Genomic DNA, 26,380 nt, shown 5'->3' with positions numbered 1-26,380 from the left:
AAGGAAATCATCTCTGAGTAGCCCTGGGGCTATCTGCATCACGAAAAGCACATTATCCAGTGTGATTTGAAACCATCAAACATTTTGATCAATCATATAGGCGAAGTCAAAATATCTGATTTTGGTGTTAGTGCGATAATTGGAAGCTCCTTGGGTCTGCGTTACATCTTTACTCTTACATGCAATTACATACAAGTATCGATAAGTTCTCTATATTTTTAGTCTAGTTATGATCTTTTAACAGTCTGGTGGACTCAATATCTAAAGCTTTTATCTGCACTCCGGCACAGTTGCCTTGACAGCCTGAAAGGTATGCTGACCTGAACATCGATCTTGCTTCCTATTTCACAACGGCTGGATCACCCTTAGATGACCCGTTAAAACTAAGGCATCTTGAGAAATGACTACTTGATAGTAAACTTTTATTCAAGAGAAAAGTAAACAAGCTTCTAGCCAGATCCCAATTACACAATTGGAACAATCAAGAAAATAGTAAAAGAACCTAGAAAAATAGATTTACATATATGATGACAGCAATTAAGAAAACTCTCTCTCCACAAAGTGGATGGGCAATGAATGATCGAGTTTCTGAGATGATCTCTCAGGCCCATGTAAAATAAAACCACACTGTGAAAAAGCCCATGGTATAATACATGCAGATGTTTGTATACACATCAGATCTTGAGCGAGATAGTCCTGGAGAAGAATAGAAATCGATGTAAAATCAATAGAAAACAGTTATAACTCATTGCATCATTACTATCTAGGCAAAGACTATCAATCTTCAACCAAATAAATGTTTCAAAGTGAAAGTGAGGGAGGGCATCACTGACCGGGACAAGCTCTTCGACTTCAAGTTGCTCAGTGAGTTAGTGTCATTCTGTATGATTCCGTCAATATTAGATGTGTCGTAATTTTCATTTTCGAATGCCTCTACTATGTCCTGCAAACCCTGTAAAAATGGTAAAAGCATACGAGTGATTTAAACATTCAAATATTTCAACAGCAACTTAGATCACTATTCTAATTGATATGAATTATGTAAATCTTGCTAGCAAAAGGATCGGCCGTTTTCTACAATGATGATACAAGCTTTGTATATTGAACGTATGGACTCAGATAAGAAACAGAAACCTTCAATTGTTTAGCCTCGCTAGCTCCCAAAAAGCGTCGTTTCCTACCGCTATCCAGGCCATCCTGCAGATAGAGGAAAAATTATATAAGGGAAATGGGAAATAAGATAGCTGACAATAAGTATGGACAGAAAAACCTGACGGAACAGTTAGAGCACATCATTTGAGTTGAAATGAGAGAGACAAGCACAAACAAAAAATATTACAATCTTTGCCCAGTGCACATCCATAGAAACATAGGGAACAAGACCAACATGTAACTCCTACTGATGTGAATCCACCAACTTCTTCGGGTTGTCAGGAAAAACTAAATCTTAAGTGTGAGAAGGGGAAAGAGATTGCGCATGAACTTGCTTATGGACAAATTGGAACCACGGGTGGAAGATAACTAGCGCTAATATATTGCAGGAGAGAAGACAAGACCTCAGGTGGCCATTCTCGGGAAGAGAATCCACATAACTATTTGAATTCATTAGACACACCACAACAACTGCTAATTGTTGTTTCAAACACAACTATAAATTACAACTAACCCTCGTACCAAGACCAACTCAAAGAGAAAACAGAAACCAAAAGTTTGTTTCTTGCCATGCATATGATTTCGGCCACTAACGTGGCTCATATGATGCAACAACACGTTTCCCTCGTAGACAAAGTGTCAGCTCTCAGAAACCAAACAGAACCATCAATCTCTATCATTTTTTTTTTTAACAAAAACAATCTCTCAATTCCTCGTGAAGGCCAATGATACTTATTCCATCACACAAAGCCCAACTTGTGAAAATTATTCTTAATCGCATAAGGGTTTGGAGCATGATTATTTAAACAGAAAAATGAAAGAGGGATCATCTGTCATAAGTATTGGTCGTATGGAGTTGCTATGATCAGAAAATTATAAATAATAGGGATGCATTTTTTTTGTGTTGTTAAATAACAGATCATTAACAATACATATTATAAAGATAGTGTAAGGTCCATATTGATAACAAATAAAGAATACAATTGCAAAATGATATAACCATCACCATCTTACCATCAGGAGATCTGGCATTTTCCCACCTTTTCCTTCTACAAACTGGCAGAGGTACATAACGCCAGCACAGGCAAAATTCTGTTATCACAAAAACAATGAAAATGGCTTGAATAGCATGCAGATCCTGTATTTATTTCGTAATAACAGGAAACCAAAGATAAGCTTTTGCACAACGACTAAAGCACAACAATTTCAAATTGCTCACCTGCTTGTCTTCAATGGAACTCACCCTCCCATTCTGTTTAGAAAATTAGGGAATCATTAAAAAAAAGGAACTGCATAACCAAAATCAGCTAAATAGAAGCTGGAAAATTGCTCACCAGACCCCAAAGCAGTTGTTGCAGGTTATTCAATTCAAAGCCAATATTATCAACTTTTCCGCGAACTTCAACTACCTATTTATGGAACAAGAAATGAGTTGAGAGACAACAACACCATAGCATAGCAACTTTGCAAGCAGGAAGAGATGTAACATTTATACTTATTTCCTATGTCTATAATCAGTATTCAATAGCAATCTTAATCTTACCAAGTATAGAAGATTCGATGGGTAGATGTTACAACTAGTTAACGTTAAGACCAGACATGAAAAATTAAATTTGGAAACATAACTCAGAAAGCTATTGTAAATCTTGATTGTAGCAAAAAATTAATGACATTTTGTTTTTGTATCAAAAGAAATGTACTTGCAACCACAAAATCACTAAGCTAATAGCAAAAGTAACAAACAATTACCTCATTTTTTATTTCTCCAGATATCCCCTTTTGCTCATCCATTTTCCCATCCAAATTCTCAATTCGCTGGGTCAGATGTTTCTTAGCTTGCTGTAAACAAATAAATAAACTTCTTCTTTAGTATAATGGTTTCATAACTACATATAAAAGGGATTAAGAATCACAAAGTTATAAAAGAAGACAAATAATACCAATTAGAAAAAAAAACCTACGTGATAATTGAAATATCAAATATTCCAATAAAACATAACAATAAAATGATAACCATATACCATTGAGATTAAGGAGAATTATTCCTCATAAAAAACTAGGCAGTCACACTTTACCAATATATAAATGTTATTAGAAATATGGAATATTACGATTGAATTCTCTACCTTAGATATTTAGAAAAGGCGATATCTACCTTAAATATTTAGAAAAGGGCTCAATTAGCTCATTAACACTCCCCCTCAAACTAGTTTGAACATATTGTAAAGACTCAACTTGTCACAAGCCTATTCAACTTTAGGCCCATAGCAATTTAATAAGTAAATTTGCTAATTGAGCATTAAATCTCACAAAGAAAGAGATGATCTTTTAGATAGCATTTTCTTTGATGAAGTAATAAAATGTGCAGATAAAAAAGTTAATACTCACTGCAAGGGCAGCAGAGACTTGATCTAGATGCTTCGCCATACTTGCTACAGCAGTTTCCATGTTTCTCTTAGTAACATACATAAAATCATAAAAGGAGATACCCTAACAAAAACATAAAAGAGAATTATAAGTATATTAGGTCGCCTAAACTAAATAAATCAAAATTCACCAAATAACTCACAAAGAACCACAAGAGAATAAGGTGTTGAGATAACATATATTTTAAGTTGATATTTATCCAAAATAAAGAAAATTAGAAAGAACAATTAATCTCCATTTGACAGAATTACTTTGCATAGGTAAGTGAGAGATTTCTTCAATAGAAAACAGAATTTCTACAACAACAACAAAAAAAAACTAGTAATATGAAGAAACATACTTTCCACCACATGAAGCCATAGCCTAATGCTCCAAGTGCAACAGTTGGAATCACAAGTGATGTCATATTTCCTGGTACCAATAGTAGATGTAGTTTTCAGCAAAAAAAAAAAAATCAATACAAAAGGCAAGAGTTTTTATATATATAAGAAAAATAACTAGATTTTTATAGTATGAAGCAATATAAGAATAAGAATAACGACTCTAAGAAAATGTCTTTATGCATCACTCAAAATTGTGCACCCTGTAATAATTGCCAAAATATGAATAGCATGATGACAGTATTCAACTTTTTGGAAACCTATCTTAAGCAACTCTTTCTTGCATTATGAAAAGATAAAAAAAAATACCTTAGACAAAGAAAACCTCAACAATTAATAATAAAAAAGAGGGCCTTCACTATACCTTTCAAACATTTGGGAGAGCATGTAAAATAAATACCTGCTACGCCAGAATTTCCATTGAGAATAGTTATTGGACGTGCTGAGGCAATCTGACGCATCTCCATTGCCAAACGACGAACCTGCATAGAATTGATATGTGAGATTTCTAAGTAAATATAAAGAAATAAACAAGATGAAATCTATTTGACATCAAAAATCCAATTGGTACGGTAACATCGCTAACACATGCTAACGAATGAAACTAGTACCTGTGATGCAAGTGCTTCAGTATGCTCTGAATCGACAGATCCTTCTTCTGCAGATTTCTCTAAACCCTTGACCATAACCTGATCACCGATCAGATAAAATTATCTAAGAATCTCGAATTCATCACCGAATCAAGAAGAAAAAAAACAGCACAAAATTAAACAACTCAAACCTGAAGCTCTGATAAGATATCAGACAGCCTGCCGTTTCGCATCAAGATCGAGCCTGAAATATTCCAAAAAAAAACACGGATCGAATCAAATAAAGCGAGGAACAGATATCAAGTCGATGAGATCGGAGAGGAAGAATTTAGTCACCTGCTCCTAGCAGAAGCGCGATTTTGGACAGCCCCATAACAACCTGCGTCGCCATCAATCTAATCGCCTGCCTGAACCCTTCGCTTGGGAGACGAGAAATACAAAATCCGTCGGCGGCGGCGATAAAGAGGAGGTCGATGACGATGAGTGCATATCAAAAACCTTGACAGTGTAAACGGGCCGGGATTGAGTCGGGCACGGCACGATCTGTCCTGGACCGGTCCGGCTCTAAAAAAAATTAAATCCTAAAAATTTAAATTACAATATTGTAAATAAATTAAATTTTTAAAAAATTAAAACATATGAAAAATTAAGTAAAATTTATTTTTGGATTGAGTTGAATTTAAATTGGGTTTGAATTACCTAAATTTAAGATGAAAAAATAGAGTAAAGTTATTTTGTGATGTTTAACGCTTGGAGATTTTGATATCATAAATTTTTAATGTAATATTTATTTTATCAAAGGTTTAAATTTTCTAAATAATTATTTTTTAAGTAATTAACAATTTAGACAATTAAATTTTTAAATTTAAATATTTAAATTCATAAAATAAAAATATATGATAAAACGAGATTTGTTATTATGTATTTAAATTAAAATATTATTATTATATATTTTGAAGTTTTATTTAATTTTTTATTAAAAAAATATGATATCGAATTATTTGGTTGGTCTAAGTTCAGATCCAGATTTATAATTTTCAAATGGGTTATATTAGCTATTCTATCCATAAATTTTATCCTAAATTTTAAATATGGTAGTTAAAAAATATTTAACTCAACTACCTTATTTATTCCTAAATTTAGATTTAATGAATAGTGATAAAACTTCTATCATAAAAATAAATAATATTTCTTTTTAGTCTCTCCTTCCACTAATTCTTTTTAATTTCTCTTCTTCCATTAATTTTTTTCAATTTCTCTCCTTCTACTAATTCCATAAATATAATAATAAAAAATAAAAAAATAATAATAATAAAAATTAAAGATAATAGAAAAGTTAAGGTAATTGATATAGTGTATAGTAAAAAGTAATTATCTAAATTTAATAAAATTAGTTTTTACCTAAAAATTTTATATATAATGATAGAAAAAATTAATGTGGGTGTTCTAATTTAGATAGTACAAATTAATTTTTTTAAAAAATCTTAGAAAAAAACTCAGGATAGATATATAAATTAATGATCTATTATTTTCATTTTTATGAATTTCATCATTTTATATATCTATTCTAAAATTTTTCTTAAAATTTTTCTCTCTATATATTATTTTTCTTTTTTTTTATATATAATATCTTTATTTTAATTCTATCCGAACGTACGAAATCCACCAGCATTGACACCATCGTTCTACTCTTTGTCATCTCCTTTTTGTTTTTCCTTTCTTTCCCGCTCTTTTTTCAATGCCTCCGAAAGAGACAAGGGAACACCCTCCCTTTCCTCGCACCACCATCTCGTCATTGTAGTATCATAGATTCCCCCGTGGGCCTACACTGCCATGTGGACCCACTACAACAACTCAATCAAATTCCAACCTTCTCACTCCCATCCTTCCGTTTACTCACTGAATGGTTGCATGGTTCAGTTGTCAGGCTCGCACTGTTTCCTTCCGGTTTCAGAACAAAACTGAGATTGATGTAACGGAGGAATAAATTAACGTTGTGTTCTGACGACTGTGATCGACGGAGTGCAGCAGAAGCCACAGAGCTGCCCTGCCCTGAATTCCATGCATGCAGCCAAAGGAGAGGGAGGTGTGTGTGACTGTGACTGAGTGTGACAGTGCTCTCCTCGGAAGCTTTGGTACGTTTGTGAAACCCCACTTTAACTCCACCTACTGCCCTTCTTTTTCTTTATCCACTGCATGAATCTCTCACACTCGCATTTGAGAGAGGGAGAGGGAGAATACCACCGGCAAAGGACTCAAAAGCTGGCATGTTTTCCCTTTCCTTTCTCATTTCTGCTCCTGTAATCTGTTTATGTGATAGCCTTTGATCATTCATGCTTTTTGTTTGATCTTTTGCCAGTACTAGGGATTTGAAGATTAGCAACTAATTAAGTAGCAGTGTTCATAGGTTGGATAAGATGATGTTGAGGAAGAGGAGCAGACCAGTTCACAAGGATCAAAGTAAAGAGCACTTCATGTCTCAAAAGGCCTCTTGTAGCCCCTTCCCTAATGCCCCTGGCCTGCTTGTGGGATTCACCAGCAAGGGCTCTTCAGACTGTGGTGCAGTTTGGAGCCCTACACCTGCAGGCATTCATGGCAGGCTTAAATGTTGGGACAGCAGCAGGGTAGGCCTTGGCCTCCTTGATTTTCTCAATGATGATGAGGAAACCAAACCTTGTGGAAAGGCCTCAGGGCACTCTGGGAACAGGAACATTGTGTTTAGTTCACAGATGAGGAACAATGCCTCGACCCATGACTATGGTATCTTGTCACAGCCACAATTTCAATCACCCAAACCACATTCTGGTTCTTCAGGGCTTGTTACTAAGTCTTTTAACAATGTCAAGAACTACTTGAATTCAGAGGTTCAACCAGAGTCCAATTTTCAGAAGGTTTTGGGATCTTCTCATAGACTTCTTAGCACAATCTCTTCGAGTGAGATGGAGCGATCGGAGGACTACACTTGCATTATATCTCATGGTCCTAGCCCCAAACTGACTCACATTTTTGGAGATTGCATACTTGAAAGCCACATCATAGGATCACCATCTCTTAAGAAATCTGGTCATAAAGAGGAAGATTCACTATCATGCTCTTCTTGCAAGGAGAAATTAGAAGAGGGAAAAGACATCTTTATGTGTAGGTTAGTCCCTAAACATCTCCAATTCATCTTCTTGTCCTTATAATTCGACATTAGCTCCTTACCGTTATAACTCCTTATGCATTGCAGTAGCAACAAAGCTCTATGTAGCTGTGTTTGCTGTGGCCAAGAAAGATTGATGGAAGAAAAGGAGAAACCCAGAATATTTTCAGCTGCCACTCCTGGTTCATCAGACCATGAGGAGATATTGCTTGATGAGATGGCCTTCGGCTTTGTAGGCTGATCAGGATTCAAATTCAGAAGATAAAACAGTTTGATCATCTGTTTATCAAGAACCATGCCGGTGTTGTAAAATTGATCTTTTGCAAAAAAAAGTTAATATCACCATGTACATTCATTTCTTTGTTTCAGGATTCATAGTACTGTTAGCCGGATCTTGCAGGCAATTGCTCTACCTGTCTTTTTCTTCTGTTCTAAAGCTCAGATCAAAGAATATGGTCAGTTTTAATTGAATTGCTTAATAATTTGTGTACAAACTTCCTTTTGGTGAAATCTACAATTTTTCTCTTCGAAATGGCATGATGTACTCTGTGCCATGAGATGATTGAACTATTGTTTTAATCTCTAAAAAGTGTATATATGGCTTTTTTAGATTTAGCATTATTTAATAATGAATAATCTATTTCATGAACAAATTGTTGTAAAATTAATTTCTAGAGCGAATGAGAAATTAATATCTAAAATATCTCCAAATAAATTATTTTTTATCCATTGATTACATTCCAATAAGACTCTCCAATGAACCATTCATAATAGAATCCAAGCATCATCTAGTTTGCTGATCTTACTGGCAATTAACTTTCTTCTTTAGGAATTTGTAATAGTTCACATACATTATGATATACTTGGACTGTTGAAGTAGAGAGGATTCTCTTGTTCTTCATATTGAATTATGATTGAATTATAAGTGCTCAGAGAAACAAGATCTTATCAAACATCAATTTTGAAGAATAACGAACAAGCAAAGTGAGACTATTTGAGGCAACAGATTTAAATTTCTCTGTTATTTTTTTTTTCATCTCAAAATCTCTTACAACAAGAGCTTGAATAAGGCAATATTTTAGAATCTTGCCACTGCTTGCTGCAGATGCCATCATACAGTTGGCTTGTCTTATTGCCTATCCCTTTTGTTTCTATGTTAGATTAATGTTCACAGACAACCCAACCCAAGATCATACATTGACCTTGTGCGAGGATGCAGCAATCGCTTCCCCAATTGTCACGAAGATGTGATCGGACCCGAAAAGATCCCAAACTCCTGATTGAGATAGCTTCTGTGCTACATCCCCGACTGGATTAACCAGAACAAGCTGCAAACCATTTTGAGACATGTCTAGTAAGATACCAACTAGAGACCCAAACTTTAAATTGCAGTGACGGTCCGAAATACTTGCCTCAAGAGATCTTTTGTCCAGTATCTTCTTCAGCTCCACAAGTGCTTCTATACCACTCGTATCCACAGTCATTACAGCTGCGTAAAATTTGAAGCTTATCATCAACGACAAAGTAGCAGATTAACTTTTTTTTCCATTTGTCATGGTCACAAATGTTGAACTTACCAGCCATGTCTAGTATGATCGATTTGAGGGAATTCTCATTCAACTTTGTGATCCTTTCTTCCTCTTCGCGAATCCATCTCAAGATCCTGACATAGAATCAAAGATACTTTTATCCTAAAAGGATATATCCGCAATTGAGTATCACTTCTAGTCGAATCAACATGAAAATGTAGGAGTAGCGACACTAGAACGAAACAAACCTTTCTTGCAGATACATCGAGTTGGTGAAATAGATAGGGGACTCAATGCCAAGAATTAGAAATGTTGGCATCCTTGTTGCCTCCCTGTATTGTGCCACACTCCTGTAGCTGTTTGTTCCTGGGATATTCCCCAAGACAACTGTGTTCGGTCGAGTGATCTGTATCAAAATCTTGAATAACGATACCGCGACCTGCATAGAACAATTAATATAACAGTGAGTGCTCAGCTAGCAAGTGGCTCGTATTGGTTGAATTGTAAAGAATTCTTACAGCTATGGCTAGGCCCATCTGCACTGAGACGAGAAGAACACCAAAGAACGCGCTCATGCAAGCAAGAAAATCAAATTTGTCCAACTTCCACAACCGCAGGGCACCATTGACATCGATTAGTCCAATCACCGCAGCTATAATGATTGCAGATAACATGACATTGGGAGTGTAGTAAAACAGTGGCATCAGAAATAGCATTGTGAAGAGCACTGCAGATGCCATGACAATGTTTGATGCTGCTGTCTTGCATCCGGCATTGTAGTTCACTGCCGATCGGGAGAACGAACCTGAAACATCAATTGCGGTTAACTTCATATGTAACTTGCTATTTTTCTTTTCAACAATAGATATCAGGAATAACAAGGTGTGGATTACCAGTTGTAACATAACAAGAAGCACAGGATCCGGCCATGTTCATGGCTCCTACGGCCATCATTTCTTTGTTACCATCAATCTGATAATTCTTGAGAGAAGCAAATGTCCTTCCCACAGCTATTCCTTCCTGCAAATCCATTGTCGATTAACTCGACTAGTCTCTTCTAGCCATAAATCTGATTTGAGTCAAAAAGGTTTAGCAGGATTACTGTGAGAGCCAAGATTCCTGTAACTATTCCTGTTTTAATTGCAAGACTCAAGTAGGAACCTTCAAAGTCCAACAAATTGGCTGAAGGAGGGTTCAGCCCCTTCTGTAAATGCCCAATCTGTTTGAACCAGCAAGTCAATTAGAACAACAAGAACTGAACATTTTTTTTCTTATAGACGAAAAGTTCGTACTGTTTTGATGCCGTGGTTTGGAGCTTTGAAGACAAAGGAAATGATGGTGGAGAGGATCACTGACGTCAGTGGGGCTGCTGCTGATACCCAAAAAAGCTTGGGTCTCCTCATGCTCTGAGCCATACAAGTTCAAGAGTAATTTAAAATTTGGCCAAATTTTATATGTATAAAGAGGTCTATTAAGTATGAAGATGGATTCAGGTCTTACAATATGTCTTGCAATCAACAGGAAAGCAAGGAATGAGAGTCCCATAACAACTGTTTGCCATGCCCACTGCTCAAATCATTAGAAAAGATCAATCGATATTGGACAGCAAAACACCATGATCTCAATAGCTCTTTCAGAAATTGGTGTTTCTTACCTCTCCTTTGTTCTCAAACACAGACTCCATGACCGGAATGAATCCCATCTTTGTAGTGAAGTGAACTATTCCAAGCAATCCCTTGAGCTGCTGAAGTGACACAATGACTGCTGCTCCCCCCATGAATCCTGTCAGTGTTGGCTTTGATAGGAAGTCGACTATGAATCCCAACCTGCAATCGAGAACCGAGATTTTGGAACCAAGAACTTATGGCTTGTGAATTATTTATAAAGAGCGCGAAAAGTGTCACCTGAAGAGCCCCAGGCTAAATTGGAAGACACCAGCAAAGAAGGTTGCGGTGAAGGCTAGTTGAAGAAATAAGATAGGTTCCTTATCAGGGGAGACCACCTCCCTCAACATGGATCCCATCACTAAAGATGCAATCGATACCGGGCCAACCGCAAGGTCTCTCGAGCTCCCGAGGACAGAGTAAATCAATGGTGGCACAAAGCTCGAGTCTGTCAAAAAGTTCAGTTCCATTACTAGTCATTTCAGTTTCCACAAGTTGTTAAATTTAAGCACTCAGACTCACAGAGGCCAATGATGGGAGGCAAATTGGCAAGCTTAGCATAGCTAATTCCCTGTCGAAGAAAACGAAAACAATCACAAGGTAATTTTTCAAGGCAAGTAAGAGATTCAGAAATGAAGTTTTCATACTTGTGGGATGGCCAAGCTTGCAATGGTGATGCCTGAGATAGCATCAGACTTGAGGAGGCCGAGGCTGTAGTCCGACCCCCACTCGAAGATCGGAAAGACGTACTGGAGCGCCAAGACAAGCTTCCTGACAAAAGGTTTGTTCTTGAACTGGTGGAAAGGGTCATCGGGGAAGAAGAACTCACACAGCCTCTGCCTGAGGGACTGAAAGGTGGAGGTTTCGGGTGGCACGGAGACCTTGTGGACTTCCAAAGGCGCCGTGAAAGGGCGTGAGAAGTGCATGGGATCCTCAAGGTCATTGCCGTCTGGGAAATTGTCGACCCTGTTGGAGTTTCCAACCATGTTTGGAATTGGAAGGAGGAACTCACGCAGGGCTGAAGAAACTTGTGCGAGAATGGTGGCTACTTATAGAGGAATTGAGGAGGAACACTGTTGATTCTGCTGCCTGTTTCTCTTATATTTCATTTTTAATTTGTAATGGAGGAATCAAAGAAGGCTGAGAACTCCACTTACTTTTTCGGGGAAGGCAGCGGACGATGAGTGGAGGGTTTATGATGCGATACGAAAAGATTTGGAGGTGCAGAAGAGTTGGGACACGGCAGGGAAGGGCAGGGCAGGGCAGGGCTTCAAATCTGGAATGTGTCGTTAACTTAAGCGAAATTAAAGGATTTTACAATTTCTTATAAATTATTTATAAATATTTGATTGATTATTGAATATCTCAAATATTTTGATTTATCAATTCTAGATAATCTAACTGATATAGTCTATAAAGAATCGGTCTCCTCACTATTCCTCTCGAGATAAGGCTTTAACTTTGAGTTTTTATTAATGTATTTTATCTAATTAAAGAGTATTTTTATTATATAGATAATTAGTATTTTCTTAATATATATATTCACGAGGATTCAACAAACTACACCGAGCGTGTAAGTTTGAGTTCTTCGAATTTACCGGCAGGCAGTTAATATAGAGCATCTATATTTGAGTTCCTCGAATTTGATATAAAATAATAATAATAATAATAATAATAATAATAATATTATTATTATTATTATTATTATATCTTTTTTACTAACTAATTTGGATAAAAATTAAAATAAAATTATGTTAATATTTTTTTCATAAAAACATAATTTAATTAGTAATCTAAAGTTCAAGACTAATTATGATGTATTATTAGAAATTTTTTTCATTAATCAATCAGTGATATAGTTCGAATTTTTTTCATTAATAAATTAAAATTTTAAAATTTTCTTTAATTTCATATCTTATTAGAATTGATAAAACTATGAGCAGAGAAATTTCTATAAATATTTTGTCTAAACTTTTTAGTTAAAATCAAGTATGATATTAAATTAATTTTTTTATAAGGGAGAGCTCGTTACAATAGCTTGCTACACTGCTGAGATTATCAAGTGTCGTCCTAGCATTGCACTATTACATGAGTTTGACGCACTCTTGCCCAATTTATAGATGATCTTTTAATTTTTTGTAAGTACCTCTAGAGGTGTATAAAATTATAAAAATATTAAAGTCCTACCCCACTAAAAAAAATCAAAGTAAGGATAATACTCACAAATTAAAACTATTTTTTATAGTCTAATTTTTCTTTCCTCGTATCACGTAATGCGTGTGCACGATTGTTAGTAATAATAATAAACCTAACTAACCCTTGATCAATCGATCCTATAAAATTTTTCTAGCGACCATCAATTTATAAATTAAAAAAAAAAAACTTACGACACCTCACTGATACTAACGTTGGCTGGAGGGTCTTGATGACAATTATCGTTACCTATAAGACCCAGGCCAACCTCCACCTCATTATCATATTGATGAGGTGGTGTCCGGCGTCTAAGATGAGCCCTACAGTAAGACTGAGCATCCGATTACAATGAACTGAATGAATCGAAATTGAATTAATTAAAAAAAAATTAAACAAATTAAACCCATCAAAATTTGTCATTATAATCGAACAAATTGATTATCAAATTAATCAATTTTTTTTATCAACCGTCTATTCCATTTCAATTTATCTTTAAATATGGTTAAAAAAAATAGATGATGGCAAGAATTTAACAAAATTCTTAAATATAATTCTTAGATATCTCTTCTAGCGTTTTGCATTTTGATTTGAATATCACTTCCTCTTGAGTTTTAACACTATTTATTTATTCGATGCTACATATAGATTGAGGCGATCTACCAAGGGTTTCCCCACTTAACTATACAATATTTTTGTCATTAAAGTTGAACCAAACAGTAGAACTTCAATAAAGCTAAAATCTTTATATTAATATTAGCTTATCTTATATTACATTATAATAGGCATATGAGATACCTTCCTTTAGAGGGATATAGGATTGTTGGTCTCAAATTCACATATAATTTCTAGTCTTTAGATACAAGGCGTATTAGAGAAGACTTATTAGGGACATTAATGCGGTTTGGTTATATTAGTTTTAGCAATTAGCCTAACAATCCCTCTTAGATTCTTCTATAGTGACTTAAGTTAATATATATGTTGAATCTTCGCTTGCCAAAAACTCTTATGCTTTGATTCCTTTGTTTACAAAGATTCACATACACTACTCATTAATCTTGTCTTTGTTTTGTCCTCCAAACGAATTAGACATTCGATTCTATATCTCCGATCTAGGAGGCAAGAAGAATCCTTTCTTTATATGAATACTTTGTTGCAATTCTCAAATAGATTCAAGTTCAATAAGCATCATCTCTCCCTTTAAGACATAAAATAATTGTTACTAAGGCATTATTATGCTAAAGGTAATAGTTAGTTTAGTCAGTAAGAACCTTGTTACATAGTAAATGTTAAAGTATTAAAAGATTGATTTTCGTGTTCATTAATAAAATATATAGTACTATTAATTGGCATATTATGATGGGGTTGTTTCTCGTAGCTCCCACATATCTCGTAAGGTCAAAAATCATGTTGAGTTGTCGGTGAAGGTTAAGGTTAAGGTGAAATATACTTGGCTCACAAGGGAGCAAACTCAGTCTAAAAGGGATGCGGGTTTAATCAAACTCACTCAGAACACTCATCTCAAATGTTCAAGTCTGATCAATTACAGATATTGACATCATCCATGTCTCAACCTCAGTCGCTGACACCCTTCGTGCCTCAATCTCAGACTTTGGCATCTTCTCTGTCTCAATCACCGACATTGCTCTATGTCTCACCCTTATTCGCCGACACCTTTCATGTCTCAGTCTCATATCCTGATATTTTTCATGTCTCGGCCTTAATCGTTGACATCACTATGCTTCAGTCTCAAACCCTGACATCTTCCCTATCTCGACCTCCATCGTAGAATCTTGCACGCCCCAGTCTCAATCACCAATTATGTCCAAGTCTCAGCCTCAAATCCTGGTATGCTCCCTATATCAGCCTCAACCTAGACATTTTTTCAATCTCGACCTAAATCGTCAGCATCCTCCATGTCTCAATCTCAAAAACCAATTCTGTCCAAGTCTCAATCTCAGATTCCAACATTCTCCCTATCTTAGCCTCAGCCCCAACATCTTTTTAGTCTTGGTCTCAATCACTAGCAACCTCTCAAACACGGTCTCAGTAGGTCTCATCATGCTCTTAGTCTCAATCGTTAACTTCACTTATCCATAAGACCACTTAACATAGACCCCATTTCCTTATCCTCATATTAGGCTCACATTCTATGTTGGTCTACAACGACCTCAACGACAAGACTATCTCTCTGCAAATATTCCAGAACATATGACATTTGATGAATAGAGAAGTGGTTATGAGGTTGTCAAATATGGAAATAAGGTGACTAAGCCAAAGATCCACACAGAGTACGCTATCCACTATGAAAGTACACTTTCTCGAAAATACTCCGGAGATGGAGAACCCTCTTACAAGTTCACATATAAGAAATACACTGCAAACAAGAAGAAAATACACAATACAAATGAAAACCTTGCTTGCTTTCTTGTAGCTCGCCTCTTAATTGGTTGGTAAGTGTAGCAACCCTTTTCTTCCAAAGTTCAAGGATCGGCTATGAAGAGTGGAGAAGAAGAGTTGCGTTTAAATCTTTGTCGTCGCATTTATATCCCTCGGATTAGAGCTCCCAATCGATTGGCCTTACCCCCAATTGATTGTCACATCAGATTTGAGCACATCCAGCCGTTCAAACCTCGCAATGGATCTTTTTTTCGTCACTTAATCAATTAGCCAATCGATTACGGGCATTCTCACTCGACCATCCAATCGATTACAAACACCAATGTTCACTAGCGAGCTTCTCCCAATCAATCACGCTCTCATGAGGAAGCTACTGTGCTTCATGAAAAACTCCTCTTGATTAATCAATTCATCGATCAAGAGCTCTTGTTTGTCGTGAACAAAATGTGCCCAATCGATCACTTGATTGATTGGTGTAGGTATTGATCGATTACCTAATCGATTCAATACCTTTCTATTTCACGAATTTCTCCTCCCAATCGATTAGATCGATTGGGTTTGACCTAGATCGATTACCTAATTGATCCGAGTCCTTTCTGCTTTACGAAGATAGGCTCTCAATCAATCCACTAATCGATTGGATTTGGCACAATCAGTTACCCAGCCCTAACTCACTTAACATGAATCTAGGGTTCCCTTGCCCAACCTCTGGTCAATCATGACCTATTGAGACTTCTCTATCAAGTGTTCGATCAACCTTTTTACCTACTTAGATTTTGCCAACTTCTCGTTGGACTTCTGATCACCAAGTGCATCCCTCTTGACTTACTTAAATGTTTCTCTTACTTAACCACAGTTAGAACTTTACCTTGCTAATGTGATGTCCTCTTTGACCCACTTGAAATTCCCTTTGCCTAACCGTAATTAGGGTTTACTTTGTTAATGTGTGATCCTCCTTGATCCACTTAGACTTTGCTTGCTTAACCGTAGTTATGAATTTCCTTACTAACGAGCGGTCCTCCTTGACCGACTTGAACTTTGCTTGCCTAACCACAGTTAGGACTTTCCTTGTCGACGTGCGGTCCTCTTTGACCCACTTGATGAACTTTGCTTACCTAACCATAGTTTGGACTTTCCTTGCCAACATGCAGTCCTCTGTGATACACTTAGACTTTCCTTGCCAACGTATTGTCCTCCTTGACTAACTTGGACTTTCCTTTGCCTAACCGTAATTAGAACTTTTCTTGCCAACACACGGTCCTCCTTGACCCACTTGGAATTTCCTTTACCTAACCTTCGAGTTATGACTTTACTGTTGCCTAATCCTAGTTAGGACTTTATCATTGTCTAACCTCTAACCCCTAGTTAGGACTTTACCAGTCAAGTACTGGTCCTCTATGACTTACTTGACTTTTCTCTTATATGTCCCACAACATATTGTCCAAACATGTTATCCACAATATATTGTCCAAAATTAAAATTCAAGCTCAAATCCACTCGAGCTTAGTCAAACTGGTCAACCTTGACCCGGGAAATGATTGCACCAGCAATCTCTTCTTTTTTGATATTTGACAATATATTTAAGTTAAGTTAACTCATATTAGCTCAACCCATATTAGCCCAACTCCTATCCCATGCTCGAAGCATGAATGTGGGTTTTTAATTTAAACTTTATATTTTTCTCCCCCTTTGACACATATCAAAAACTCTTCCCCTTAAAAGTCAATTTTGTCAAAGAAATACAATGAAAATCTCATATCTTTCATTGTATCCTATGCTCACCCTTGAGAATATATTATATACTCAACCTTGAGCCTATAGCATATGCTCACCCTTGAGCATATATCGTATGCTCACCCTAGAGCACCTATCTATCACAATGAAGAATTTTAATCTTCCATTGTTTCCAATGCTCATCCTTGAGCATTCATAACAATAAAGGTACTCAGCCTTCCATTGTTTCTTTGTCACCAAAAACAAAGTTAAATCAAGTCTTTAAGGGAGAATTCCCCCTCAAAACATGTACTATACTTCTATTATTGCACCAATAATGACTTGGAGTTCCTAAACCTTTAGGAAATCCAAAATTTGAAGTTTTGAGATCAAAATTCTATTTTGAAACTAAACCTCCTTCTAAACTCTAAGTTAGTCTTCTTTAACTATTCCTTTCTTGTTATCATCAAGAAACATATCCTTGAATATTTATAAATGCATTTCTTAAGGTTAGGGATGATTAACATGACTAAACGAGGCTTAATGAACTAAAATCAGACCATTTCAGCCAAAATAAGCTTTTTCAATCGATTGAAGTTGGGTTTCAATCGATTGAAGCCACTTTAATTGATCAGTGAATCGATTCGACGGGTGCTTAATCGATCACTTAATTGATTCCACGAGCCTTTGTGCTCATGAAAATGACCTTTAATCGATTGACCAATCGATTCACGTCTGGGTGAATCGATTGCTTGATTAATTGACATTTCTGAATTTTTCTAATTTTATTTTCAGACTGAAATTCAAAAATCCATAAATAATTCTACATTTTTCAAAAATCATAAAATTTTACATAGACATTATTTATGCCATATACTATCATGAAAAAATAATTTTCTATGAAAATATCTTCCATTTTTAAAGATTGACATAAAATTAAAAACTATTAAAAAAACTTCAATGCTTCACTCTACTTTGTGTTCAATTAATCAATGGTGATTCCTACCAAAAGATAGATTTCACCAAGATTTTCCAAAATAATTTTGAAATATTTTTCAAAGCAAATTTTCAACCATGTTCTTTGAGTTAAATGCACAAGACTTGTAAACTATCTTTTCCAATGATTGGACTTCTCATAATCTATTGTTAAGATGAAAATTAAATTCAAAAATATGCACTAAATGAATACCTTAAGTTTTGTTCATCCTTTTAATATCTCACTTGTATCTAGAGTATCTGAAAAATACACACAAGTCGAGCCTATGGTTCTTGTGAAATGTACAATAGATTTTCCCTAAAATTAAGGGATTGTGCATATTTAACTAAGCATTTAAATTTTGATCATCCAACCTACAATGTTAATTGATGTTATTGTCCTTAATTACAAGGAATTTAAAATAATGCATGAAAATGAGCATGACATATACCAAATGTATATTTTCCAAAAAGAAAAACTATCATGAATAATGATATATGTATGACATGACATATGATATTTTTCATAAACATATATGAATGTTAAATGTAATGTCATGACATATGATAGGGCACAAAATCATGGCAATTTAATCATAAAGGAAATACCTAGATTATCTATCTAAGTATCACTAACTAATCGCTAAATTTAAAAATAATCCTTAGTTGCCCTATCTCTTAAAGAAATTGTCAAAATCCCAACTTGATATTTCTTTGACTTCTAACCTAATCGTGCCAATTTAATTAGGTCCAAATCTTTAAATTTTGACATATTTTAGTCTTCTAAAGAGTAAATATTAATCCTTTATTTTTTAAGGTGTAACAATATATTGAAAATACCACAAAGTGTTGACTTCACCAAGGTTGGGTTAACTACCCTTTCAATTAAAGTTGACACTCTCTAAACTCATCTAGGGTGCAGAGAACATACTTTTAGAAATCCAAAACCTATTAGTACTTCTTGGGTGTTCTAGGTACTCATTAGAGATAACTTCCATTAATACCTTCCTAAGCTTCTTAGAAACCTTGATCACACTGGACTCCTTACGGTCAACTTTAAAGATAACTTCCCTTATGATCTTCTTAGTGACTTTCTTAGGCTTCTTAAAAGCCTTAGTTATACTAGTCTTTTCAAGGTTACTTCTAGGGATAACTTTCCTTGTTATCTTAACTTGACTCCTAGACCTAGGGTTAGTTCCATAGTTATATAGAACTCTATGGTATGAGGGCACATTCTCTTTGACTTTTGGTTTGTAACCCAAACCTCTTTTTCCATTGAATGAGTCTTCCCTATCTATCCTTCGATCTTGTTCATTTGACCCCTTAAAGACATTTTCTATTCTTTTAAAGAACTTTTCTAATTTATCAAGTCTTGACCTTAAGACTTGATTTTCTCTCCTTAAATCCTTCAATCTAGGCTTTTTTTTATTCTCTTGGGCTTTTTTATTTTTAGGCATATACCTAAAATCCTTAGAATTCTTGCTTAAATTGTTATCTACATTCCTAACCTTAGATGAGATAGTCCTAGAATGAAATGATTTATAATTAACTCTAGGTTTTCATACTTTCTATTTTCATGATAAATAGTATTGAAATGATAAAAATGATTTGTAATATGCTTTTTATCATAATTTAAGCAAGTAGCATTAACTAATGGTACCTTAAGTTTGTTCTTGGAAGCTTCCCATTAACTTGAGCTTCCTCCTTTGTTAAACCTTCCCTTTGGATATTGACTGTGGTAATGCCCCTTTTGATTGCATATGAAGTACATAATGTGTTCTTTACCTTTGCGTATCACGAGTAAGACCTCATTTGGGTTCTTCTTTCGCTTTCGTGTCAATTGGCCTTCTTCTTCATCAATTTTGGACAATTGCTCTTGTAGTGTCCGTTCTCCCTACACTCAAAGCAAATAATATGATTTTTATTTTTACAAATTAAACTTGATATACCTTCTTTTCTTATAAGGATGACACATGATCCTTCTTCATTTGACTCAGAAGTAGAAGCTTCTTCTTGCTCCGGTGTCAATAAATTACGCTCCCAATATTGGAGGTGGATGTCTCTTTAACTTCATCCTCGGATGTTGAGCACCTCTTAACCTCCGAATCTTCATGTATATAAAACAAAGAGTTTACATCTTTGCCTTTGTCGTTGCTTTCCGTTGAGGATGAATCTTCATGAAGCTTTGTCAACTTACTCCATAGCTCCTTGGCATCTTTATACTCTCTGATTTTGCATAATACGGTGCTTGACACTAAATTAACCAATAATTTGGTTACCTTCTTGTTGACCTCGCATATCTTGACTTGTTCCTCGGTTCATTTATTTTCCTTGAGGAGCTTCCCATTTTCATCAATTGTAGTTTGAAATCCCTCTATTAAAGCAAATCATTGTTTTATCTCCATCATGAGAAAATTTTCAACCTTTGATTTCTAAAGGTCGAAGCTTCCAATGCCGAATGGTGGAGGTGCTCGAATATCATATCCAAATCCATCTCTAAACTCTATTTTTGAACTTGAGTTCTTTTGATGATAATTTCTTGACTTGGAAATTAGAGCTTCAAGCTTCAATATCTTCTTCTTCCTCTAGCTCGTTACTCTCTCAATAGTTAGTCTAATGAAGAATGACCTCGCTCTGATACCACTTATAAGGACACTCAAACGAACTAGAGGGGGGAGGGGTAATTAGCTTTAATCACTTATTTAATGATAAGTTGCTAACACTTGGATTTATTTGGTATCCATCTCAACGATGTGACTAATCTAAGAATTCACACAAAGTACACTCTCCATTATGAAAATCCTCTTTTTCAGAAACACTCCAGAGATGGAGAAACCTCGTACAAGCTCACATACAAGACATATAATGCAAACAAGAAGAAAAAATACAATATAAATGAAAACCTTGCTTGTTTTCTTGTAGCTTGTAAATGCCTCTTGATCGGTTGGAAAGTGTAACAACACTTGTCTTCCAAAACTCAAGGATCAACGGTGAAGAGAGAAGAAGAAGAGTTGTGTTTGAATCTTTGTCATTACCTCCCACGGATTAGGGGTTCCAATTGCTTGGCCTTACGTTCAATCAATTACCACGTCAGATCTGAGCACATCAAATTGTCTGTCCAAACCTCGCAACGACTCTTTTCTTCACACTTAAATGATTAGCCAATTGATTATGAGCCTTCTCAATCAATCAATTACGAAACTCACTATTCGCTCACGAGCTTCTCCCAATTGATCATGCTCGATCTCACGAGGAAGCTATTGTGCTTCGCAAAAAACTTCTCTTGATCGATCAAGAGCTCCTATTTGTCGTGAAGAAATGCACCCAATCGATCACTTGATCGATTGGCGCAGGTCTTGATCGAGATTACCCAATTGATCCAACACCTTTCTGTTTCGTGAACTTCTCCTCATAATCGATCACTTGATCGATTGTGTTTGACCTTGATCGATTACCCAATCGTTCTGAGCCATTTTTGCTTAGCAAATGGTAAAGTTCTAACTAGAATTAGATAAGGGTAAAGTTAGGGTCGTCTCAACCATTCTTGAGGCCTTAGGTTGGAAAAAAAAAATAAGACCTTAATATTTTTAAAAAAATAAATATTAAAAATATTATTAGAGATATTTAATTTTATTAGTAAAATTTAAAAAGACAATTTTATACATTGTCAATGATTATTTATGCAATTGGAAGGAGTGACCAACTAGGTCATGTAGCAATAACTTTATCTTGTGTCAAACCTCACTTTTTTATTAGTAAAATTTTTAAAAAATAAAAAAATATTTTATGTTAACTAATTTGGCCATGATTAATAAATTATTATAATACTATTAATATACATTTTAATTGATATTTATTTAAAAATTATCAATTAATTTTAATTTTGATGAAGGTAAGTCTGCGCAACAGTACAAATTATTATTATGTGACCTAAATATAATAGGTCCGAGTAATAGTCTAGTAGATATAGACACTACATATAATAGACTATTTCTTAGGATCTCATATTGGTAGGACCTTCGACCTTCGTGAACCAAGCTGTCTTTTATCAATTTTAACTTCGATAAATTATCAATTAGATTTATTTAGTCAAAAATATTTAGCTAGTAAATATCGATGGTAAATTATTAAAAAAAATGTACATAATAACTCGTCGAAGAGCTACGACATAAAAATAATGTTAAAAAAAATGATAATAAAGGAGCAGAAAGAAAGACAAATAAAATTTAGAGAAAAATAATAGTACAATATTAAATATACTTTTGAAAGACTTTCAAAAGTATTTTTATAAAAAAATATTAATTAAGTATAACTAATAAGTATTTTTAATTTATTAACTAAACTTATTTCTGATAATTAAATTAAATTTTTATTAGTAAAAAATTAAAAATTACGAGTCAAATTTTAATAAAAAATTAAAAATAAATTACCAATAAAATCTAACTTTAATATTAAAAAAAATAAATTATCAATCAAATCTAATACGAGTAAAAAAATGATTAAATTTAATTTTAATCAATAAAAAATTAAAAATTATTGATTAAATCTAAAAGTTAAAAACTATTGACCAAATATAATTTAGCTAGTAAAAAATTAAAATAATCAATAAAAATAAATTTTGGCTAAAATTTATTTTAGCTATAATTTTAAATATTTAATATCTAAATTAATATTATATATATAAATATAATTTGATGGCCCCAATATAATAGGGGTCCTAAGCATAGGCCATTATGAGTCGATCCGGGGTAAAGTCCTAACTCGAGGGTTAAATAAAGAAAAATCTAAATGGATTAAGTTAAGATCGCACATTGACAAGGAAAGTCTTATATGAGAAAAGAGCTATATGAAGTTATCTTTGCAAATGGTTGTCACAAGTGTACCTCGAGCTACCTTCAAGCCAAACCTACACTCACCTCGCTTGACCAAACCAAACTTAGCCTAATCCGTCCTCGATCAAACACGACAATATTTTGTTTGCCAAAGTACCCCAACAAGTGCTATGAAGGTGGGGACAAAAAGAGAAAGGGGTTACCCTCTCAAAGTGTGTCCACAAAGCATGAAAGCCACAAACAGTGCAGTGCGAGACATGAATACCTGCACATGTGCCTACCTTCTTCCTTTTCAGCTTAACGATAGTGACAGGTGATTCACTAAAAAATATCTGATCGAAGAACTAAAGAATGGCCATGCATCAAAACTAAGGGATACGATTCCTTTGCTTGTTACGCGGCTACGGTGAAATGGCTCCAATGTCTTTTTCTTCTTCTTCTCCTCCTATTTGATCCATGGTGGTGAAACTTGAATGGCGTGTGTTGGTCCACCGATCACTCTCGGCGGATTCCTTCTTAATCCTTCTTCTCTTCTTTGCTTCATGCGTAGGGAATCAAAACGTGTGGCTTGCATATAAATGTTCCGGTACAATTCAGAAGTTGCAAAGTGTTTCTTTCGTCTCCATGGAATTAAATATTTTGAAGAGGTGCATGGTGGGCTTATGTATGATGGATTAATTAATTAGCACTGATTTAGATGAAGAATTTTGGATATTCGATTGCATGTTCTTCCATAGACACCTTTTCTTTTTTCTTATCTTAATCATTAATAAAAAAAAATAATTAATCAAATAATATCAAACTTAGGGCCATCGATCCCATTCCATAAAAGTTTTTCACCACGAGTATGAGTCATGAGTTTTTAGGTGATAATTTGATACACTTCCATTACACCATAGCCCGAGGGCATTTAATCATGAATCAATTATAATAAAAGATGAAAGCTCTACAACCATATATGAGTAGGTAAACAAAGAAACTGTAGTTACTTAATCATTAATCAATATGACAAAAGGTGATTCACTCATCCCAGGATCTCTGCCAATCTGTCTCTAGGCTAACACGGAGGATGTAAACCACGGGGTGGATACTAGGCATTAGTGCAGTGGCCAAGGAATGGGAAAAATATGACAACATCCTATGCTTTAATCACCGCGCCACCTCGAGGGGACTACTTAATCATTAATCAAGTGTCAAATTAAAAGGCGATTCACTTGCCCCCAGTGCCTCCGCCAACCCGTCCCTAGACAAATACGGAGAAGATAAAGCACAAGTGGCTACTAGCCCTTACTGCAAATGGTCAAAGCATGGGGGAAGATATGCTCGGACGCACTGAGTTTTACTTAATCATTAATCATGTGACAAAAGGCGATTCACTCACCCCAACGCCCTGCCAACTCGTCCTTAGGCCAATACGGAGGAAATAAATCACGGATGACAACTAGCCATTAGTGTAGGTGACCAAGGCATGAGGAGGTATGCTCGGACACACCGAATTTTACCCCAAGACCTTATATGGCAACACCCTATGTCTTAAGCACGGCACCGCCATGAGGAGACTTACTTAATCATTAATAAAAAAAAGTGAAATTTTTATCTCCAATTTTTTTACTTAATCATTAATTAAAAAAAAATATATGATAATCCTAGTTAGCTTCAATTAACTATCCTTGGGTGATCGACCTGGCCCCACAGAAGTTTTTCATTAACCACCAGAGTAAATCGGAAAGCGCACGCAGCGACCAACCCAGAAGCCCAACATCCTTTGATTGCGCCCCTCATTTGGAGAAATTTTTTTTGCAAATACCCTATAGCTGGGGATCGAACCGCAGGTGTCTGAGTGATAACCTGGATGTCCTACCACGACACTATAGGCCCGGAGACTAATCATTAATAAAAAAAAATGAAATGATTAACCAGGTTGGGTAACGTCGAGCCTGGGGTGACCGGTCCGGCTCCACGGAAGTTTCCCACTGGCCATCCGGGTAAATCAGGAAGCGCTCGCAGTGGGCAGCGCAGGAGCCCAGCATCCTTTAGTTGCATGTCTGGGTGACAACCTGGATACCCTGCCGCTACACTATAGCCCTGGGGGTATTTGGTCTCCAATTATTGTGAATAAAGTGAAATAGGAAGTAGGAGTGGCTCAAGCATATTTGAGATTCTAGACGGAAAAAAATTAGACCTGTGAGATTCTAGACGGAAAAAAAAATTAGGCCTTTGATATTATTTTAAAAATATTTCATGCTCTTTCTTATTCAGATTTAGGACCGACAATGGTGGATTTTAATTATTTTAAAACTAATCAAAATATTAATTTTAAAAAATAAATTTTATAGTTTTTTAATTAAATTTTCATATTCAAGTTTAAATGATAATTTCTTTTAATGGATAAAATTACTAAATTATTTAATTTTTCTTTAAAACAACTTTTACAAAGGTAACAAATTTGAGAAAATAAGAGAATGCACAATAATAAAAAAAACAATGCTCATAATCTTAACTCATCATCATCCACCAAAGACAAAAAATAAATGAGAAAATCTAAACATTTATTATTATAAATACATCTAAATAAAACCTAAATTTAATGTCTATTAAAGAAGCAAAATGATAAAGATATATTTAAGTCGCTATTTACTTAATAATAATAAAAAAATAATGCATCTTGATCGGACACAATACAGACGGATGCATTACATTTGAATTTAATCAAACAAGGAGTATAGTAGCACCAACTGAATCAACATGACAGCATTAGGTGTGATTTCTCTTTCTCAATCTCAACTAGCGAGAGAAACATAGAGAGGGAGAGCTGGAAAAGGAGAAGAGGGGGAATTTGAAAAAAAACTAATATTTTATTTTGCATTGCATGGATAAAAAATTTCTAATTCACGTTCTTACCTATCAAAGGAGAAAGTGTAGGGTTGAAAGATATTGAAGAGAAATAGATTAGATCTTAGAAATAACATACATAATTTTTAAAAAAAAATGTTAAAAAGAGAGCACCTTTATGACTTTATCCGTAACGAGATCTTTGCAAAATATGAATGTTTGATCAAAGAATGAGATCATGCAAATTTTTTATCAAAACACTATAATTTTCTATTTTCTTAAAAAAATATACATAAAAATATATTTAATATATTAAAAATAATGAACTTTAAAAAATTAAGACCCTAGACATAAACTTTAATAATATATGCCTAAAACCGGCCTTGCAAATACTGTCCTTTAATTTGAATGCTTATCGATAAGTTCAAATGCGAGTTTAGAATTAGGTAGGGATGTCCAGAGGATCATTAATTGAATCATTCTTTCTACTAATTCTCAAAGTTAGGGCTTTATATGAGGACCATAAGTAGGTCCATCATTTTCTACGTGGAGGT

The 26,380-nt window shown here is 34.9% G+C and overlaps 3 protein-coding genes and 1 pseudogene across 4 annotated transcripts; 2 read left to right on the top strand and 2 right to left on the bottom strand.

The window, feature by feature from the left end:
- Nucleotides 1–393: 393 nt before the first annotated feature.
- On the bottom strand, nt 394–5,048 carry LOC122017267. The gene is made up of 13 exons (XM_042574830.1): nt 4,886–5,048; nt 4,741–4,793; nt 4,571–4,648; nt 4,360–4,441; nt 3,920–3,990; nt 3,541–3,642; nt 2,902–2,991; nt 2,487–2,561; nt 2,372–2,404; nt 2,167–2,244; nt 1,135–1,197; nt 834–952; nt 394–696 (listed from the first exon to the last, which is right to left on the bottom strand). The coding sequence occupies exons 1-13, from the start codon at nt 4,938–4,940 to the stop codon at nt 675–677; spliced, it is 921 nt and encodes a 306-aa protein (XP_042430764.1). The 5' UTR covers nt 4,941–5,048; the 3' UTR covers nt 394–674.
- A 1,688-nt stretch (nt 5,049–6,736) lies between these two features.
- LOC122015737 (FCS-Like Zinc finger 8-like) lies at nt 6,737–8,223 on the top strand. 2 transcript variants are annotated; one of them, XM_042572756.1, is made up of 3 exons: nt 6,737–6,814; nt 6,909–7,691; nt 7,779–8,223. In XM_042572756.1, exons 2-3 carry the CDS (start codon nt 6,967–6,969, stop codon nt 7,930–7,932), a joined length of 879 nt encoding a protein of 292 aa, XP_042428690.1. In that variant the 5' UTR covers nt 6,737–6,814; nt 6,909–6,966; the 3' UTR covers nt 7,933–8,223. The 2 variants fall into 2 exon arrangements, with proteins under 2 accessions (XP_042428690.1, XP_042428689.1); XM_042572755.1 differs by having other exon boundaries at nt 6,743–7,691.
- Nucleotides 8,224–8,684: 461 nt separating this feature from the next.
- On the bottom strand, nt 8,685–11,920 carry LOC122015736 (probable sulfate transporter 3.4). Its single transcript, XM_042572754.1, has 13 exons — nt 11,532–11,920; nt 11,407–11,455; nt 11,125–11,332; nt 10,875–11,046; nt 10,721–10,786; nt 10,513–10,626; nt 10,323–10,439; nt 10,114–10,240; nt 9,739–10,025; nt 9,469–9,659; nt 9,269–9,354; nt 9,104–9,180; nt 8,685–9,019 (listed from the first exon to the last, which is right to left on the bottom strand). The coding sequence occupies exons 1-13, from the start codon at nt 11,868–11,870 to the stop codon at nt 8,882–8,884; spliced, it is 1,971 nt and encodes a 656-aa protein (XP_042428688.1). The 5' UTR covers nt 11,871–11,920; the 3' UTR covers nt 8,685–8,881.
- Nucleotides 11,921–12,843: 923 nt separating this feature from the next.
- Nucleotides 12,844–12,992, top strand: LOC122018189 (annotated as a pseudogene).
- The last annotated feature ends 13,388 nt before the right edge of the window (nt 12,993–26,380 follow it).

This window comes from Zingiber officinale, chromosome 8B (assembly GCF_018446385.1).
Source record: "Zingiber officinale cultivar Zhangliang chromosome 8B, Zo_v1.1, whole genome shotgun sequence".
Lineage (NCBI taxonomy): Eukaryota > Viridiplantae > Streptophyta > Magnoliopsida > Zingiberales > Zingiberaceae > Zingiber > Zingiber officinale.
This window is presented reverse-complemented; position numbering and strand designations above follow the sequence as displayed.